General features: G+C 38.8%; 1 protein-coding gene across 8 annotated transcripts in view; it reads left to right on the forward strand.

Moving 5' to 3' along the window:
* Positions 1 to 19849, forward strand: part of LOC102475727 (phospholipid-transporting ATPase FetA) — a 156083-nt gene that overhangs the window by 91984 nt on the left and 44250 nt on the right. For 7 of the 8 annotated variants that reach the window (XM_006143188.2, XM_006143185.2, XM_006143187.2 and 4 more), the window contains 6 exons: positions 3069 to 3182; positions 4586 to 4684; positions 6839 to 6900; positions 12211 to 12283; positions 12631 to 12701; positions 14101 to 14183. In XM_006143188.2, coding sequence (XP_006143250.1) covers positions 3069 to 3182; positions 4586 to 4684; positions 6839 to 6900; positions 12211 to 12283; positions 12631 to 12701; positions 14101 to 14183 — 502 coding nt within the window. Of the gene's footprint in view, positions 1 to 3068; positions 3183 to 4318; positions 4339 to 4585; positions 4685 to 6838; positions 6901 to 12210; positions 12284 to 12630; positions 12702 to 14100; positions 14184 to 19849 lie in introns of those variants that run through there. The other variant, XM_006143190.1, reaches the window with a different exon arrangement.

Below are 19849 nucleotides of genomic sequence, written 5' to 3' on the forward strand. Positions count from 1 at the left end.
AAAAAAAAAGAAAAAAAATTAACTTACAAAAATCTATAGCATTTCTATATACAAACAACAAGCATACAGAGAGAACTGAAGAAAATAATTCCATTGACCATAGTCAATGAGAAGTATAAGATTCCTAGGAATAAAACTAATCAAGGAAGTCAAAGACCTCTAAGGAAAACTGTGAAAAATCTTAAAAAGGAAATCAAAAAGGACACATGAAAATGGACATCCCATGTTTCTGGGTGGCAGAATTAATATAATCAAAATGGCAATCCTACCCAAATTACTCTACATGTTTAATGTGATCGCTACAAAATTACAAGAGACATTCTTCACAGATCTAGAAAAGACAATCATAGAATTTGTCTGGAATCATGAAAGACTCCATATTGCCAAAGCCATCCTGTGCAAGAAGAGTGGAGTGGATAGCATCTCATTTCTTGATCCCAAAATATATTACAGGTCTGTGATAATCAAAACAGCATGGTATTGGCACAAAAACAGATACAAGGACCAATTGAACAGAGTAAAGACCCCAGAAATAAACCCCAAAACACACAGCCAATTCATCTTTGACAAAGGGTACCAATCAATCCAGTGGGAAAAGGAAAACCTCTTTAGCAAATGGTGCTGGAAAAACTGGTATCCACCTGAAGAAAGATGAATCTGAACCCCTATCTGTCACCATTAACAAAAATCAACTCAAAGTGGATCAAAGATCTAAACCTAAGACTGCAAAGTATAAAACTACTGGTGGAAAACACTGGGGAAACTCTGGGCGACATTGGGGTAGGCAAAGACTTCAAAGCACAGGCAATAATCCCCAAAATAGACAGGTGGGGTTACATCAGATTAAGTTTCTGCACAGCAATGACTCTTTAATTAGTGTGAATCAACAACCCTCGGAATGGGAGAAAATTTTTGTTAACTGTGCCTCAGATAAGAGACTGATAACCAAAATACACAGGGAACTCCAGCGGCTTACCTGGAAGAAAATTATTAACCCAATTAAAAGATGGGAAAATTAGCTGAAAAAACAACTCTCAAAGGAAGACATACAAACAACCAAAAAGCATATGGAAAAATGCACAACATCCCTCATCGTAAGGGAGATGCAGATCAAAACCACGATGAGATACCACCTAACCCCAGTCAGAATGGCAAAGATTCAAAAAAAAAAAAATTGATAAGTGCTGGAGGGGATGTCGTGAAAAGGGAACACTTTTACATTTTTGGTGGGAATGCAAATCAGTCCAGCCACTGTGGAGAACAATATGGAGGTTCCTCAAAGACCTTCAGAATAAAACTACCACTTGTTCCAGCAATTCCACTCCTGGGTATCTATCCAAAGGACAAGAGAATGTTCAGTCAGAAAATCGCTTGCACAAGTTTATTTATTGCAGCATTATTCATGATTTCTAAGACATGGAACCAGCCCAAATGTCCACAAACAGATGAATGGATTGAAAAAGTGTGCACATATACTCCATGGAATACTATTCAGCCATAAATAACAAGGCCCTGGAATTTGATAGAAAGTGGACGAATATGGAAGATTTGTTGCTGAGTGAAGCAAATAAGGCCATAAAAGAGAGGCGTTGTATGTCTCCAATTAACATATACTGACTGTCGGTGCTCTAGGGTAGAGACTGAAAGACTGGGGGACATAAAAGCATTAAAAATTGTTATGGACACATTAAAAATTGTTATGGAGACAAAAGTGGGAGGAGAGTGTGGGAGAGTAAGAGTATAGGAAAGGAAATTTGGGGGGAAAGAAGTAAGACATTTGTGAATCATAGATATGGTTTATTATCTGCTCATAAGGATGTGTATAATATTCTCAACTGGGCTGGACTGAGATATATATAATGCTGGGTAAAGTCTCTTGACAATCTAAATGATGTATAACAATTGAATGTATAAATAATAATAATAATAAAAGTGAAAAAAAAGAAAGAAAGAAATGTGGGTCAACAGGTGATATGGTGGTTAACACACTGGCGTCCTACGTGGGCAACTGTAGTTCGAGTCCTGAACCTGTCAGCTCACGCACGTGCTTACTCACTTGCTGTCTCTCCTCTCTCTGTGGGTCTCTCTGTGTGTGTGTCTCTCTCTCTCTGGTGAAAACACATGCCCTATAGCAAGTTAAAATAATGACAAATAAATAAAATAAATTTTTTTTTTTAATTTTTAAAGAATAGAAACGAAGAAATATATCTGAAAAATATTTAGTACCAAATTCTTGCTCAAATAAAAACTCCATTTCAGTTAATGGTAAATACATGAATTACAGTAAACCAGACACTTAAAAGGCCAAGAAGTCTTCCAACAGTTTATTAGAAAGAATGTAGACATTTAAAAAAATCCCCACGGTCATGAACACAAATTGAGGTTTTTTTCAGCCCTAGTATAAGCTGAATCAAAAAAAGAAATAAAAAATCCAATAGTGTATTAACATTTTTTCCACTCATTTGCCATACTGACAGTGCAAATACAAATCTGGTCTAAATGTACAGACTCCCAAGCAACTGGACCGATGAACTAGGGCCCAAGGAACAGTATGATCTTAACTCTACAACTAATTGTATGGTCATGGGCAAATAACTTTAGCGCCTTAATTTGCTCATCCTCAAAAGGTGATAATGTGGTGCTTACTTCATAGGGATGTTGTGAAAATCATACGAGTTGATGCTTAGAAAAGCACCTTGTACATTGTAAGTACTCAATAAGTGTAAGTTCTTATTGTGCTGATTTGACTATCATTATTATCAATAGCATCGATAAACAAAGAACCCTATCAGGAGCAGACATGCATTCTGGCCTCAAAGAAAGTCCCATTTGGAGCAGCCTTGCCATTTTGAATCCCCTTAAATCCTCTTTAGTCCTCAAGTGCATAGGAGAAATAAGATACTTCTTTCCTCTCTCCTTCCCTGTGGTATGGGTAACTTTGGCGACTTTTTTTCATTGCACATTACGGTCTTGGTCTTTTTTGTTGACTAGGAGGTAGGCACAGCTGCCTGTCAACACAATTTTGAGCTCGTTTTTGTTCCTCTAATTATGATTTTTTTTCTTCACAGAACAATACCATCAAGACCTCAAAGTATAGTATCTTTAACTTTCTGCCCCTGAACCTATTTGAACAGTTCCAGAGACTTGCAAATGCGTATTTCCTCATTTTGCTATTCCTACAGGTATTGCCTTTTGGGGCCTTTCCACCATGCTTTGTCAACTTTTATGGGGTCAGTTTGTATAAACAATCCTTTTCCTCCCTAAACTGAGAGATGTATTCTCTCTTTAGACAACAGGCAAAGGGATGGGTAGTTTCAGGCCAGTGCCCTTGAATAGTTGTGGTCGGGATTAGCCAGTGGAAACAAACCTCTATGAAAGGAAGGAGACAAGGCACTGAATCCCAAGGGAGGGGAGCTCCTCATCATGGCTACAATTCAGCTTTACTGTAGGTGGCCACAGATTTTCCACCCCAACCACAGCTACAGCTCTATTCCTCTTTGTGTCCTGTCCTCCATGAACAGAAAGGTAACAGGAGGGAGAATGGTTTAGAATATATAGTCTTATATAGACTGCTAACACAAAGAAATGAGCAGGGTACGGTAGGCCCACACTGTAAGAGAAGTGCAGATTATCTCACTTCCCCTTGTGCTGAAGAGATACAGGAGAGTATGTAGTTTTCCCACATCCATTCTAACCCTGCCTACTCTAATTACCTTTCATTATCAGAAGAGAAATGGTCCTTTGTCATCAAGATAAAAGTACAATAGTCCCGGGACCAGCAGTTGACGTAATGGCTATGTCACTGGACTCCATGTAGTCGACTGCAGTTTGAGTCCGAGACCCAGTGGCTTAAACTCACGCCGGGCACATGTGCATGCGTGCCCAAGATCCTGAGAGGAGAATGGAGGAGAAGGGATTGCAGTATCACCCTCCCCCCGGGGGGTGATTTCTCACTTTCTGTCTCTCTCTGTCTTTATGGCGAGCACACACACCCTATAGCAAAAACTTCTCAAATAAATAAATATATACATAAAAGTACAGTAGTCCCCACTTATCTACAGGGTATATATACCTTCCAAATCCCTTGGTGGATGAAACAACAGGTAGTACTGAACCCCATATATACTGATTTTTTTTCCCAAACAGACATACCTAGAGTTTAATTTATAAATTAGACAACAATACAAATTAACAACAACATAAATTAAGACAAACTATAACATTATAGTATAATAAAAGTTGCATCAATGTTATTTTCCTCTTTCTCTCTCTCTCAACATATGATATTGTACTGTACTCAACTATTTTTGGACCACAGTAGACTGAGGTTGACCACAGGTAACTGAAACCATGGAAGGCAAGACCACAGATAAGTGGGGACTACTATAGTGGAGTTCAGGACAGATGGGTAGCAATTTACAGCCTTTTATCCTCCCTTGGGAAATGGGGAAATCTACAGGCTACGAGAGTGGAAAGCAACTAGAAGTTGAACGTATGGGAGTGAAAAATGGTGGTAGGGTTTTGGGAGAAATACCTTGTGGTTTAAGCTGTCTGACCCAAGATTCTCTTCCTTTCCCTCTCACAGCTGATCCCCGAGATCTCCTCTTTGCAATGGTACACAACTGTGATACCCCTGATGGTGGTGTTGTCCATAACAGGAGTGAAAGATGCTGCCGATGACGTGGTGAAGTGGTTCTCTGGGCCCCTAATTACTCACTGTACCTAATCAGGCTGTAGGACAAGAAGGGCTTCCCAGAGCTACCCAGTGCTATGAAGTACTACTGAATAGGAAGAGATATTTCCTTCCATGCTTCCTTACCTACCCCAGAGTAATATGTAAATCTCTTAGACCTAAGACTAGTGATCTATACATGGCCAGAAAGGGACAGTGCGTGGCCTCTCTCTCTCTTCTGACTGTCACCACTTCTAGCCCTTCTTCCAGGCTTTTTCCATTTCCACTTTAATCACCTGTTCTTCCTTCACTCCCCGCTTAGTTTTCTCTGACTTTGTTCTCACCTTTCTTCCTCTATTCCCCCTTCTCCCATTTTCTTATTTATTTGTTTATTTATTTATTTATTTATTTATTTATTTATTTATTTAGGAAAGGTTTTTGCTATAGGGCACATGCGCTTGCCAGAAAGACAGAGAGAGACAGAGAGACAGAAAGCAAGAAATCACCCCCCAGGGGGAATGGCCACACCGCAATCCCTTCTCCTCCATTCTCCTCTCGGGATCTTGGGCACGCACGCACACCCTCCTGGCATGAGTTTAAGCCACCGGGTCCAGGACTCAAACCGTGGTCGACCACACAGGAGTTCAGCAACATAGCCATTATGCTAGTTGCTGGTCCCCCCCTTCTCCTATTTTATGTCCCTTTTCCCTCCTTCCCTCTGTCTTCTGTTCCCCTTTTCTCCTGTTCTTTCTTCTCTTTTTACATCCCACTTCTATCCAACCCCTCCTATTTCCCTTTCTAACTTTCAGTTCTATTAGGTATGAACAGATAGGTACCCTCTGGTTTTAGAAAGTCTCCTGACATAAACAGAGACCGATCCTTTCCTGGGCTTGGAAAGAGAAACTGACTCTCAGTAAGTGTTGTGTGGCTTCCTCTTTGTGTCTTAGAGCAGGCTCAATAGAATTGGTGAGAGTGAGGACCCAGAACCATGCCTATTAGTGAGATTTACAGTCCTGCTGACTTGCTTGTCATTTCCCTAAGAGAATTCTTCTGATTTTGCCAGGATAGATTTTTTAGACCAAAGTTATGAGCAAAATATTCTCTAGCTCTTTAGCTCATTAAATCCACGATTAATATGTATTGCGGCCTGAATTTTAGTCACAACTCAGATTTGCAAAAATGTAACTTTATTCTCTATTACTGGATTCATTTTAGCTTATAACAATTACCACCTCTAACCCTCTCCAGTGAGAACTAAAAATTTAACATGCCGATTTATGATCATCTAGTTAGTAGTGGTTTAGAACTCAGTCTTGTTAGGATAAATATTTGGAAAATTCTGAATTCTCACAAATCCAAGATTCTCTCTGGTCCCCTTCTCACTCCTACCTTTTAACTAGGGAATAATCTCAGCTGCAACAAGAGACTCATGAGAGTCCTGCTATCAGAACATGCCCTGTATTTCTTTCCCTTCTATTTGGTCTTTGGTTATTGGCCTCTTCCCCTACTGCATCCACTGTAGAGGCTTCTGTATGTTGACCATGATTGGGGTTAGGGTAGTAGTATAGTTAAGAATACTAAGCTTTTCATGCACCTGTAGGATTCAGTAGTCCTGCCTATCATTTTGTAGTCTGTCTTTTGCATTTCTCACATAAATTGTTCTCAAGGCTTTAACTCTTGTTTTTTATTTATTTATTGAAAGAGATTTTTGCTATAGGGCACATATGCTCACCAGAGAGACACAAAGCAAAAAATCGCCTCTCAGGGGAGATGGCCGCACCACAGTTCCCTCTCCTCCATTCTCCTGGGCATGCATCCACACGGGCCTGGGGTGAGTTTCAAGCCACTAGGTCTTGGACTCAAACCGCAATCAACTAGGTGGGAGTCAAGCAATGTCACCATTATGCCATCTGCTGGTCTCTAGCTCTTGATATTTAAAAACAAGATTTTGTCTGTTTTCTTGCTAGGTTCTTTTTCCAACCTCCCTTCCCAGCTTCTTATAGAGAGTCAGCCCCTTGGCCCAGTTTTAATAGTAGAAGGGCTTCAGAGTGGGGAAAAGGAGAATTGCAAAGAAAGGAATCTGTATTGGGTAATATTTCAAACTACTAACTCTCTACATGCATTTGCTTTATATCTATTCCTGAATATTTTCTTGTGTGATTTCAGAAAAGGCACCAAAGTGACAAACAAGTCAACAACCGTCCTGTTTGGATACTGGAGAATGGCAAGTAAGTTCTTCTAGGAAAGTCGGTTTAGGTAGGCCCACTACTGGGAGAGTATGGGCTTTGCTAAAACTTGGTGTACCTCATGCTCTGGGAGGGTAATTCAGGCCAGTGAAAAAGAACCTCAAAATGGACAAAATTTGTTCCTAGATCTACCATATTCTGAAGTTGCCTTATAACCTCAGATGTCTCTAGGCCTCGTTTTTCTTTCCTATGAAGTGGAAATTATATTCTTAATAATATCTTAGAGGAAGCCTGTGAAAATAAAAATAAAATAATATATATTAAAGCAATTAATATATAACATATTAATATGCAAGTGATTATTCACAGTGTAGTGGTTAGCATGGAGACATCTATCTTTAAAACATTGATGGATATTTTTTTTTTGGAGAGGTTTTTGCTATAGGGCATGTGTGCTCACCAGACAGACAGAGAGAGACAGAGAGACAGTGAGAATTCACCCTCCAGGGGGATGGCCATGTGCAATCCCTTCTCCTCCATTCTCCTTTCGGGATCTTGGGCACGCACGCACATGCGCCTGGTGTGAGTTTAAGCCACCAGGTCCAGGACTTGAACCGCTGTTGACTACATGGGAGTCCAGCAACATAGCCATTATGCTAACTGCTGGTCCCAAACATTGATGGATTTTGATATGACTCTTGGCCATTCTGTTAAAGTCTTTAGAGGGCATTGACGTTCACTCCATTGCTGGACTGTTTGGTCATAGTTATGTAAAGTGTTGACAAGAATGGGAGAAGGCAGGCATATTCCTACATAACAGCAAAATATGAAAACTATCATAAGAGGTAAAAAAGATTAATATAGGAATTAATACAAATGAGCAATCATAGCTGGTTAAAGGAAACAAGGAAGGCTTTCTAGAGGAGGTAGTGTTTGTTCTAGGCCTTAAAAGACAGGGAAGAATTCAACAAGTAGAGATTGTGTGAAGGGAATAGTGACCAATGTGAACAGAAACATAATTGCAAGACAGTGCAGTCCTGAAGAAATTTATGACTGAAATCCAGCTTTTTTCATGGTATCCTTCAGAACACCCAGTAGCTAAGGGGTTTTACTATCTAATTCCATTATTTGAATATATTTTTACTATATATTCTATTATATTCTTGGGCATCTAACCCTATTGTTTATTGTGTCTGTTTATTTTCATTCATGGTGGATTGTTTCCTCAAGTGTTTTGAACTGTTGAAACCTGCCATAAGATACTGGCCAAAAAGTCAATTGTGATTAAAAAGAAAAGAAGAAAAAAAGGGAAATTGTAAACATTGTAATAAAAAGAAAAGAACAAAACTGAGTATATTAGAAACTGGTCAAGCAAGGGAGTTGCTGACCAAATTAATTTAGTCAAACTCCCCTAAGTAGCTCAATCACTTGGATTTTATAAAATGGCCAGAGAAGAATCTCTCGTAGAGTGATTTTAGGGTGAGAGATAACAAGCAAGATGCTGATTAGACTTTGTAAGCCAGTATCTGATTACTTTGACACACAGAAGTGAGGCTGGTTGTTAAAACAGCACATCAAGAAAGCAGCCTTCTTTTCCTAGAACATATGGTTCTGAGCAGAGCTGCTATTGAAAAAGTTCGTATGTTTTTCCAAGTTGTGATTTTTGTCATTTTTTACTTCTCAATAATTTTATCTACAAGCATATTTTTAGAGAAACTTTCCTTTCAGGAATTCAGAGAGGTTGTATCTCTCTGGAGGGTATTGGTGTTTACTTCTCACTCAAGGTAGTCACCAGCTGAGACCTAATTTGAAAGAAGTACAAGTTGAACTTCACATCACATGAGATTACAGTCTCGGGGAAAGTCTTCTGTTCACTGACCCCAACACTCCAGGTTAACACAGACAAATATTCTTGCTGATGGGTTGATTTGTTATTTTTTTAGTACCACTCTTTTGCTAATGATGTTGCCCTTCAAGGGTCCTGGCTTTATAGGGGATCTTAGTTCTCACTCTTTTTCTCTCATGGTCATCAGGCATCTCTTGTCGCTTTGGTGGGAGAAATGAAAACTCAGGTTAGATTAAAACTGGAAATCCCCTCCCAACCCAAGGCATGAACAGCTTTAGAACATGTTTACTATTCTGGATTTCATTCCTTTCTTTTTTCCTGACTCATTTCTTTTTGTCAAGTACAGTCTTGCATTTGAAGAATGTTGGCTTTGTTTTCTCTAGCATTGAAAAGTATTTGTAGTTTGAAAAGTTCTAGTGTCTTAGAGAACTCCAAGCAGGACTATTCATATAAAACAGAATCTGATGTGAACGATCTCCCCTGAGATCAAAGTCATTATCTCCTCTAGCTCTCTGACAATGTTTTCTAAGCCAAAAGTTAGGATGCAATGCCTGAAAATTAAAAATGTAGTTATGGCTCAGTAGGATAGAATATTTTCCAACAACAGGGAATGTCTTCCCTCTCCTCACTCTGGGACACATGATTGTTATGATGTACAGGAACAAACTGATAATAGTTAGACAGCTTCTTACATAATAAAACAGAAGCCTTTAAATCTTCAGGAGAAGCCATAATATTTTGGTCTCTCTTTCTCTTTGTGTTTTACTGGTGAAAATTAAGATAGAATGCTGGAGGACAGCAAGAGTAAATGTTGAATGAAAACAAAATAAATGAATACTCAGATGTCTGTCTCCAGGGTTTGTAGCTACTACTTTTCCATTATCAGAAAATGCTCTGAGACTAAGAGTGAATTTTTATAAAAAAGAACTCCCCCCCCCCCAAAGCAGCCGTCTTCTCAGAAAAGGTATTCTGGCAATGACCATGTTTTGTATACCTGGAAAAGTGGTGATGTATGTTATGCCCTGCAGATAGATTTTAAAAGAAAGTCTGCAACCTACAGCAAAATAGACAGTGGTCTCTAGACATGCCCTCTCTTTCCTAGCTCTTTAAGTCCTTTGCTTAATAAAATTGTTGCAAGGGGTGGCTTCTGTTTCCAAAATGCTTGTGCATATCCTCCCTTAGTCCTTTATTGGGGAAGAAAGCACAGTCCCTGTACAGTTGGGGGGGGGGTAAAAGAGGAAAGAAAGCCAGTATTAGAGTAGAATCTGCTCATACCACCAAGCCGCCTTTACGCCTTTAAATTAAACTGGTACAGCACTAATAGAATAATTTATAGTTATCAAAAGGAAACTTCTTCTGTAAGTGGTCTCTTCAAGATATATTCTTATATTGAAAATTCAGAAAATTATGCATCTAATATGTGTTAAAAGAATAACTTGGAGCTGGCAGGTGGCATAGTGGTTGAGGGTGCTAGATTCCCACATGGCTGACCACAGTTGGAGTCCTAGACCTGGTGGCTTGCTTTCTCACACTCTCTCTTGCTTTGTCCTTCTCTGGTCAAATTAAAATAACTAAGTAAATAAATAAAGTTAAATTAAGTAATTCTTAAAAAAAAAAAAACACTTTAGTTTAATTAGTTTAATTGAGCAGAGTTTAATTGAGCAAAAACTATGTGACCAGCAGTTACCATAATGGCTATGTCTCTGGACTCCCACGTAGTTGGCCACAGTTTGCGTCCTGGACCTGGTGGCTTAAAACTCATGCCAGGCGCATGTACGTGTGTGCCCAAAATCCCGAGAGGAGAACAGAAGAGAAGGGATTGCGGCGTGGCCATCCACCCTGGGGGGTGATTTCTCTCTTTCTATCTCTCTGTCTCTGTCTGTCTGGTGAGCGCACGTGCCCTGTAGCAAAAACCTCTCCAAAAAAAAAGTACACTTAGGGGACAGCAGGTGGTGTGGTGGTTAAGGGCACTGGACTCCCACATGGCCAACTTGATTCGAGTCCCAGAAGTGGCAACTTGATTTCTCACTTTTTCTCTCTCTCACTCTGTCCCTCTCTGGTCAGATTTAAATATATATATATAAATGAAGTTAAATAAAATAATAATTTTTTTTAAAGTTTCAAGTGTGGGATATGAGAGAAAGCAGGGACCAGCAGATGGCGTAATGGTTATGTCCCTGGAATCCCATGTAGTTGACCATGGTTCAAGTCCCAGATTCAGTGGCTTAAACTCTCTGGGTGTGTATGCATGCATGCCCAAAATCCCAAGAGGAGAATGGAGGGGAAGAGATTGCAGTGTGCAATACCCCTAGGGTGGGGGATGATGTCTCACTTTCTGACACTCTGTCTCTCCAGCAAGTGCACACATCCTATAGGAAAAATCTCTCTCTCTTAAAAAAAAAAAGAAAGAAAGAAAAAGAAAAAAAGAAAAAACTATTTGTTGATGACAATGTATATAGCAATGTCTTTGTCTTGACTGATATGTATAGTATTCATGCTGGAAAAAGCAATGTTGTTCACTGAAAAGATATATGTGATTAAGTGTAAATTAAAATTGAAAAATTTTTTAAAAGAGCTATTGTCAAAGGTGCACAACATAATAAAATGATCAGTGTTGAAGATGAGTGTGCATATATCCTTGATTTGATTTATGCATGTTTTAAGAAAATCATACTGTAACCCGAAAAGATGTACATTGAATTATGTTGACCAAAAATCATAATTAAAAAATAATAGTAGTTATGTGTACATATGTCTACTTACACTTTTATAGGGTTTTAGAAAGCCCTACAGTGGGGCCAGCCTGTGACCTGGTGGCTAAGACAGCTGGATCCCATGTGGTCTGCCACATAGTTCAAGTCCTAGACCCAGCAACTTGAGAAACATACCAGGAGTGTTTGTATGCAGGACCAAATCCTGAAAGGAGGGAGAGATGAAGGGTATGGGATTGCCTATGACCATGTCCCGTGGGGAGTGTTTTCTCTTTCTCTCTCCCCAGCAAGTGCACATGCCCTCTGACAAAATAAAAAATAAAATCCTTATAACCTGAAGCCAAGAGAAATGGGCCCATTCTTGAGTATAACAAGGGAAAAAAATTATATATATATCACAAACCAGTTTGCTTTTCTTGAGCCTTGAGTCTCATTATTCATCCTAGCCTATGCTTGTTTGTTACTTATCAAAACTGCTTTTGGGGGACCAGCAGTTAGCGTAATGGGTATGTCACTGGACTCCCACGTAGTCGACCACGGTTCGCATCCCGAACCCGGTGGCTTAAAACTCACGCCGGGCACATGTGCGTGTGTGCCCAAGATCCCGAGAGGAGAACGGAGGAAAAGGGATTGTGGCGTGACCATCCCCCCTGGGGGGTGATTTCTCGCTTTCTGTCTCTCTGTCTCTCTCTGTCTGGCGAGCTCACGCGCCCTATAGCAAAAACCTCTCAAAAAAAAAAAAAACTGCTTTGGGGAAATTGTCAAAGCTGACAGTCAAAAGTCGTTTTCTTACAGGGTAAAGGAGGACAAATGGATGAATGTCCAAGTGGGAGATATAGTAAAACTAGAAAACAATCAGCCAGTCACGGTGAGTACCTCTTTTGGCTGTGGCTTTTTCTTTTTTGGCTTGAGTGGGTACAAAGGACCCTTGCAGCACTTTTGCTACCACTACTTTTGATGAGCTTCGTCTGCCTCACTTTGCATCAGAGATCCACAGCTCTCATGGTAAGAAGCTTATTCTTATCCATCTCTCAACACAGCTACAAGTAAAGCATGAGTAGTTTTGGGAGAGGGTGCATGGTAGCAGTGACGGAGCTGACAAAGAGTCAGGCAATGCCTATAAAATTTTAGAGCGAACATATTTTTGCAGTGACTGCTTGTATTAGGAGCCCACCCTCCTGCTTTCCTTATCTTCTCTGAGTTTTCTGACCACAGGCAGATATACTGTTACTTTCAAGCAGTGAGCCCTACGGTCTGACATTCATAGAAACAGCAGAACTGGATGGGTAAGTGTTCTCTCTTGATGTACCATTAAAACAATTTAGCCTGCTTAGAGTGGTTTCTCACAGAGGAGGAGAGCATGCTGTGGGAATTAGCTTTATTCTCAGATGGAAGTGGTAGTATATGAGCCAGAGAGCCTAGGGATACCCAGAAGAGAGAAGATAGGAAGCCAAATCCTATCTCAAGTCTAAGACTGAGCTCTTGATAGCAATAAATGAACATTCACTGGGCACAGTAGCTGGGCAAATAAACTCCATATTCTCAATCTCTAACTAGAGATACTCTATCTGGCACTATTTCATAATGCTGAGTGGCAGGGAAGAGGTTAACAGAAGTGTAAAATTTCAAAATAGAGTTCCAAAAATGTCCAGGGGAAAAAATTTGAATATGGAAGTGATTATTTATTACCTAGTACATAGTAATACCATGTTCTAAAAAGGACTTGAGCTAGAAATTCATTAATATGCAAAAACTAAGGTCTTAGAAAAATAGGAGCCATCTTCAGAGAGCTTGTCCTATGGAGTTTTGTATCAATCTACATTCGTAACTTTTCCCCTAGGTGCCCACTAGCTTTTTGAAATGTAGATTTCATTTTCGCTTCTGTCTCTGTGCATTCCTATATCAGCAAACAGTTAATTGAGATCTCTTCATGAGTCTTATAAATATTTATGAAGCAAGGAGTATGTTTCCTTGGAGGTGTGTGCAGGTTCTTAGCAGGACCCGCTTCTTAATCTTGAAGGGAGTTGGTGCCACCTCCAGGTTGTTTTGTTATGTCTCTTAAGCTTCTCTAGAGCATCTGATCGGTTAGATTTCATGGGCTGATTAAAGTTGGTATTGTAGGGAGAGAGAGAGGAATAGAAGGAGGACAGGGGGCTAACACTTAGCTTCTGTGCAGAACCATTTTACCTCAATACTGCTCACATGAGAGGAACAGTGGACGAGACTCAAACCTATAGTCTATCTCTACTAGCCACACCTGTTTTCTTTTTTTTCCCTTTTCTTTTATTTATTTATTTTATTTATTTATTTATTTTTTTTTTTGAGAGAGAGTTTTGCTATAGGGCATGTGCACTCACCCAAGAGAATGAGAGAGACAGAAAGACAGAAAGCAAGAAATCACCCCCTAGGTGGGATGGCCACGCCACAATTCCTTCTCCATTCTCCTCTCGGGATCTTGAGCACACACACATACACACCCAGTGTAAGTTTGAAGCCACCAAGTCTGGGACTTAAACTATGGTCAACTACTTGGGAGTCCAGCAATGTAACCATTATGCCATCTGCTGGTCCCACGTATGTTTTCTAAAATCCCATGCATGCATGAAGAAGTATGAGAACCTAGACCTGTGTTGCTATTGTGTATGTGTCCTATACTCTGATACTTTGTGTTATCCTTTACTCTAGTGAAACCAACCTGAAAGTGAAGCAGGCCATCTCAGTTACCAGTGAAATGGAAGATAACCTGAAACTTCTGGCAGCCTTTGATGGTGAGTTAGGGAATAGTTCTGCCCACTCAAATACTCATTAGTAGAGGACTGGTTAAATGAAGTGTGGTACATCCATACAGTGAGTTCAGTATGACTTATTACAAACAGTATGCGAGTTGATAGTTATTGACCTGGAGAATGTATTTACAACATATTAATAAGAGAAAAATTCATATTACATAGACTGTGTATAATATATGTTCTAGTATGTTCCATTGCTAATAAAAAAAATACCTGAGTATAGGTAATTAAAAAAAAAATAGTTTACTCAACTCATAGTTACAGGTCCAAGGCTTAGGGGCTGCATCTAGTAAGGATCTTATTGATAGAGTCCATAGATGGCACATGGTATCACATGGAGAGAGGGCAGAAAACACGTGGGGCAAAACATGTCTCTGTCTTGTTCCTTCTCCTTATAAATGTATCAGGACTCGAGAGAAGACTGCTGCATTTGAGCTGTGAACTATTGTTTTCAGGGACTAATACTCTGAAGATTTTCTGCTGAGACTTCATCCTCCAAACCCCATTCTAAAGTGGTAGGTCACCCTCTCTGCTACACAAAGGGAGAAAAATGAAACTGCCAAGAGATTGCTGATCACCTCCTCCTGCATGCCTCTGAACACTCAAATTGAATGTCTAAAAATTAGGAAGAAATGTATAACCTATCAGATGACCAGAAATCACAGAGACTAAGAAATATGAGAAACCAACAAAATACCTCTCCCCCACAGGAAAAGAACAACTCCTCTTAATCCACAAACAGTCCAATGGAACTCATGGAAATGTCTGATAAAGAATTTAGAATATTCATAGTGACACAGCTAACAGAGATGCAAGAGAAGAGAGACAACAAACTCCAGATGATGCAGGAGAAAAAAAATGATGAATTCCAGAAGGTGAGGAAGTTCTTGCACTATCTGAAAGAGGAAATACACACCATAGAAAATAATCATACAGAACTATTAGATATGAAAGCTGTAATACAGGAAATCAAAACCTCCCTTGAAAGTATTAAAAACAGATTAGATTATACAGAAGACAGAATCTCAGATGTAGAAGACAGAATCTCTGCCATAGAAAAATTCATCATGAAGACTAAGAAAATAGCCAAAAAAATGAGAATAGTATATGAGAAATACTAGATACCATTAAACATTCAAACATCCAAATAATCAGTATTTAAGAAGGTGAAGAGACTAATAAGGGCACTGATAATCTATTCCATGAAATCCTGGAAGAAAGCTTTCCAAACCTAGAGAGGCATTCAAAGATCCAGACCCAAGAAATACAAAGGACCCCAAATAGAATCAGCCCAAGAAGATCATCTCCAAGACACATTATAGCTAGACTGGCCAAAACCACAGATAGAGACAAAATACTAAAATTGACAAGAGAAAAACATCAAGTTACCTATAAAGTATATCCCATCAGGCTAATAGTAGACCCCTCATCAGAAACAATGCGAGCAAGGAAAGAATGGGAAAATATACTCAAAGTGTTGAGGGAAAAACAATTTCAACCAAGAATACTATACCCAGCAAGATTATCCTTCATATGGGAAAAAAAGATAAAAAACATTCTCAGATAAACAAAACCTGGAAGAATTTACCAACTCCAGACCAGCTCTTCAACAGGTTCTGAAGGGAGTGTTATTCCAAGAAAACTTAAAAGTCAGATGGACAGTTAAAAGAGAACAAAAAACAACAAATAAAATGGCTCACTTAATGATAGGAACAGATCTGGAAATATCGATAATAATGTTGAATGTTAATGGATTAAATTCTCCAATTAAGAGACACAGACTGGCTGAATGGATTAAAATTTAAAAAATAAAAAACAGAAACACTCTATCTGTTGCCTACAAGAAACACACCTTATGGACAAAGACATATAGACTAAAAGTGAAGGACTGGAAAAAGATATTCCATGCAAATGCAAATCAAAAAAAGGCTGGAGTTGGGATACTGATTTCAGACAAAATAGGCTTCAAGACAAAGACTGTAAGAAGAGACAAAGAAGGGCATTATATAATAGTAAATGAGCTAATTCAACAAGAAGACATAATGCTTATAAATATCTATGCATCCAACTCAGAAGCACCTAAATATGTGAAGGAATGACTGCTGGAGCTAAAAGGAGAGATAGGGTGCAACACTATAATTGTTGGGTATCTCAACACCCCATTATCTCCTTTAGAAATATCTTCTAGACAAAAAATAGAGAGATACAGGACCTAAATGATACCATAAATTGAATGGGCTTGAGAGACATCGATAGAACTTTCCCCCCTAAGACCACGAAATATACATTTTTCTCTCCCCAGCATGGTACCTTTTCAAAGACTGACCATGTGATACATACAAATCAAACCTTTACAGATTCAAAGGCATAGTAACTATATCACGCATCTTCTCTGACCATGATGGAATTAAACTCAATATTAATTTCAAGAAACACCCTCAAAAATACACGAACACATGGAAACAAAACAACCTACTCCTGAATGACTTCTTAACTACTGAAGAAATTAAGTCAGAAATAAAAAACATTGGGAACCAGCAGTTAGCATAATGGCTATGTCGCTGGATTCCCATGTAGTCGACCACGGTTCGCCTCCCGGACCCGGTGGCTTAAAACTCATGCCGGGCGCGTGTGCGTGCATGCCCAAGATCCTGAGAGGAGAATGGAGGAGAAGGGATTGCGGCATAACCATCCCCCCTGGAGGGTGATTTCTAGCTTTCTGTCTCTATGTCTCTATCTGTCTGTCTGGCGAGCGCACGTGCCCTATAGCAAAAACCTCTACAAAATACACCACCAGCAACAACAAATGCCAGGCAAAAAGAAATCATAAAGATTCAAGCAGAAATAAATGAAATAGAAAATAAACTAACTATACAGAAAATAAATGAAAGCAAAAACTGGTTCTTTGAAAAGATTAACAAGATTGACACTGCATTAGCTAGAATGATAAAGAAGAAGAAAGAAAGAAACCCGGTAAATCAAACACTTGATTAAATGGGCAACATTACAACAGACACAATAGAAATACAAAACATCATTAGAGGATACTATTAGTGACTATATGCCAACAAACAAGAGAACATGGAGGAGATGGACAAAATCCTGGATGGATATAATCTACCAATATTGAATCCGGAGAACATAGAAAACCCGAATAGATTCATAGCACGCCATAAGATTGAATCGGTAATAAATAACCTCCCAACAAATGAAAGCCCAGGTCCAGATGGCTTCACTTCTGAATTCTACAAAACTTTTAAGGAAGAGTTAACCCCTGTCCTACTCAAATTATTTCTAAAGATCCAAAAGGAAGGAAACCTTCTAAATTCATTTAATGAAGCCTCCATTGTCCTCATTCCCAAAACAGATAAGGACATGGAAAAAAAAAAAAAAAAGGAAAACTGCATACCTGTATCTCTGATGAATATAGATGCAAAATTTCTCAACAAGATATTTGTAAATCATATCCAACAACATATAACAAATATTATCCATCATGACCAGGTAGGTTTATCCCAGGGATTCAAGGGTGGGTCAACATACGCAAGACCATACATAATACACCATATTAATAGAAAGAAAGATGAAAACCATATGATCATTTCAATTGATGCAGAGAAAGCATTTTATAAAATACAACATCCTTTCATGATTAAGACTCTCACTAAGATTGGTATAGTAGGGTCATTTCTCAACACAATAAAAGCCATCTATGAAAAACCTATAGCTAACATTATACTGAATGGGGGAAAGCTAAAAACTTTTCCACTAAAAACTGGTACTAGACAAAGCTGCCCATTTTCTCCACTGCTTTTTAATATAGTGCTGGAAGTCTTAGCCAATGCAATCAGAAAAGAGAATGATATAAAAGGCATTCAAATAGGCAAAGAAGAGTTGAAAATATCTCTATTTTGCAGATGACGTGATGGTATACTTAGAAGATCCAAAGGTTTCCATGAAAAAACTTCTCAAAGTAATAAATGAATACAGTAAAGTGGCAGGATATAAAATCAACATCCAAAAATCTATAGCATTTCTATATACAAACAGCAAGTTGAATGAAGTAGAGCTGAAGAAAGGAATCCCTTTTACTATAGCCACAACATGTATAAGATACCAAGGGATAAACCTAACTAAGGAAGTCAAAGACCTTTACAAAGAAAACTATAAAAATATTTAAAAAGATATTGAAAGGGACATAATAAAGTTGAAGGACATCCCACGTTCCTGGGTTGGAAGAATTAACATAATAAAAATGGCAATTCTACCCAAATTAATCTACACATTTAATGCAATTCCAATCAAAATACAGAGACATTGGGACCAGCAGGTGGCGTGGTGGTTAAGGCACTGGACACTCCCACATGGCTGACCAGGGTTTGAGTCCTGAATCTGGTGGCGGCTTGCTTTCTCACTTCCCCTCTCTCTCACTCTCAACCTCTGTCTCTCTCTGGTCAAATTAACAAATAAATGAATAAATAAATAAAATAAAATAAATAATTTTTAAAAATACCAGCGATATTATTTACAGATCTAGAAAAGACAATCATGTAATTTGTCTGGAATCATAAAAGACCTCTTATTGACAAAGCAATCCTGTACAAGAAGAGTGGAGTGGGTGGCATATCACTCCCTGGCTCCAAAATATACTATAAAGTTGTGATAATCAAAACAGTATGGTATTGACACAAGACAGACAGGTGGACCAATGAAATAGAATAAATAAACCCCAAGAAATAAACCCCAAAGCTTACAGCCAAATGATTTTTGACAAAGGATACCTATCAGTCAACCATTGGGAGAAGGAAAACCTCTTTAGCAAATGGTGCTGGAAAAACTGGGTATCCACCTACAGAAAGATGAAACTGAACCCCCAATTTTTCACCAATAACAAAAATCAACTCAAAATGGATCAAAGATCTGAACCTAAGACCTCAAACTATAAAATTACTGGTGGAAAATACTGAGGAAACTCTGGAAGACATTGGGATAGGCAAAGACTTCTTAAATAAGACTCTCAAAGCACAGGCAATAATCCCTAAAATAGACAAGTGGGACTATATCAGATTAAGTTTCTGCACAGCAAAGGACACAGTAACAAGTGTGAATCAACAACCCTCAGAATGGGAGAATATTTTTGTCAAATAAGCCTCAGACAAGGGACTGATAATCAGAATACATAGGGAACTCAAGCAGCTTACCCGAAAAAAATTATTTTCCCAATAAAAAGATGGAAAAATGAGCTGAACAAAAATCTCTGTAAGTTAGACATGAATAGCCAAAAAGCATATGAGGAAGTGCTCAACACCCCTCATCATAAGGGAAATTAAAACCACTATGAGATACCACCTAACCCCTGTCAGAATGACAAAGATTAAAAATACAAAAAGTGAGAAGTGTTGGCAGGGATGTGGTGAAAGGGGAACTCTCCTACATGGTCAGTGGGAATGTAAATTGGCCATGGAAAACAATATGAAGGTTTCTCAAAGACCTGCCATTTGATCCAGCAATCCCATTTCTGGGTATCTACCCAAAGGACAGGAGAATGCTCAGTCAGAAAAGCACTTGCACATCAATGTTTATTGCAGCATTATTCACGATTGCTAAGACATGGAACCAACCTAAATGTCCACAAATGGATGAAT

This window comes from Tupaia chinensis, unplaced genomic scaffold, assembly GCF_000334495.1.
Source record: "Tupaia chinensis unplaced genomic scaffold, TupChi_1.0 Scaffold000093_1, whole genome shotgun sequence".
NCBI classification, from domain to species: Eukaryota; Metazoa; Chordata; class Mammalia; order Scandentia; family Tupaiidae; genus Tupaia; species Tupaia belangeri.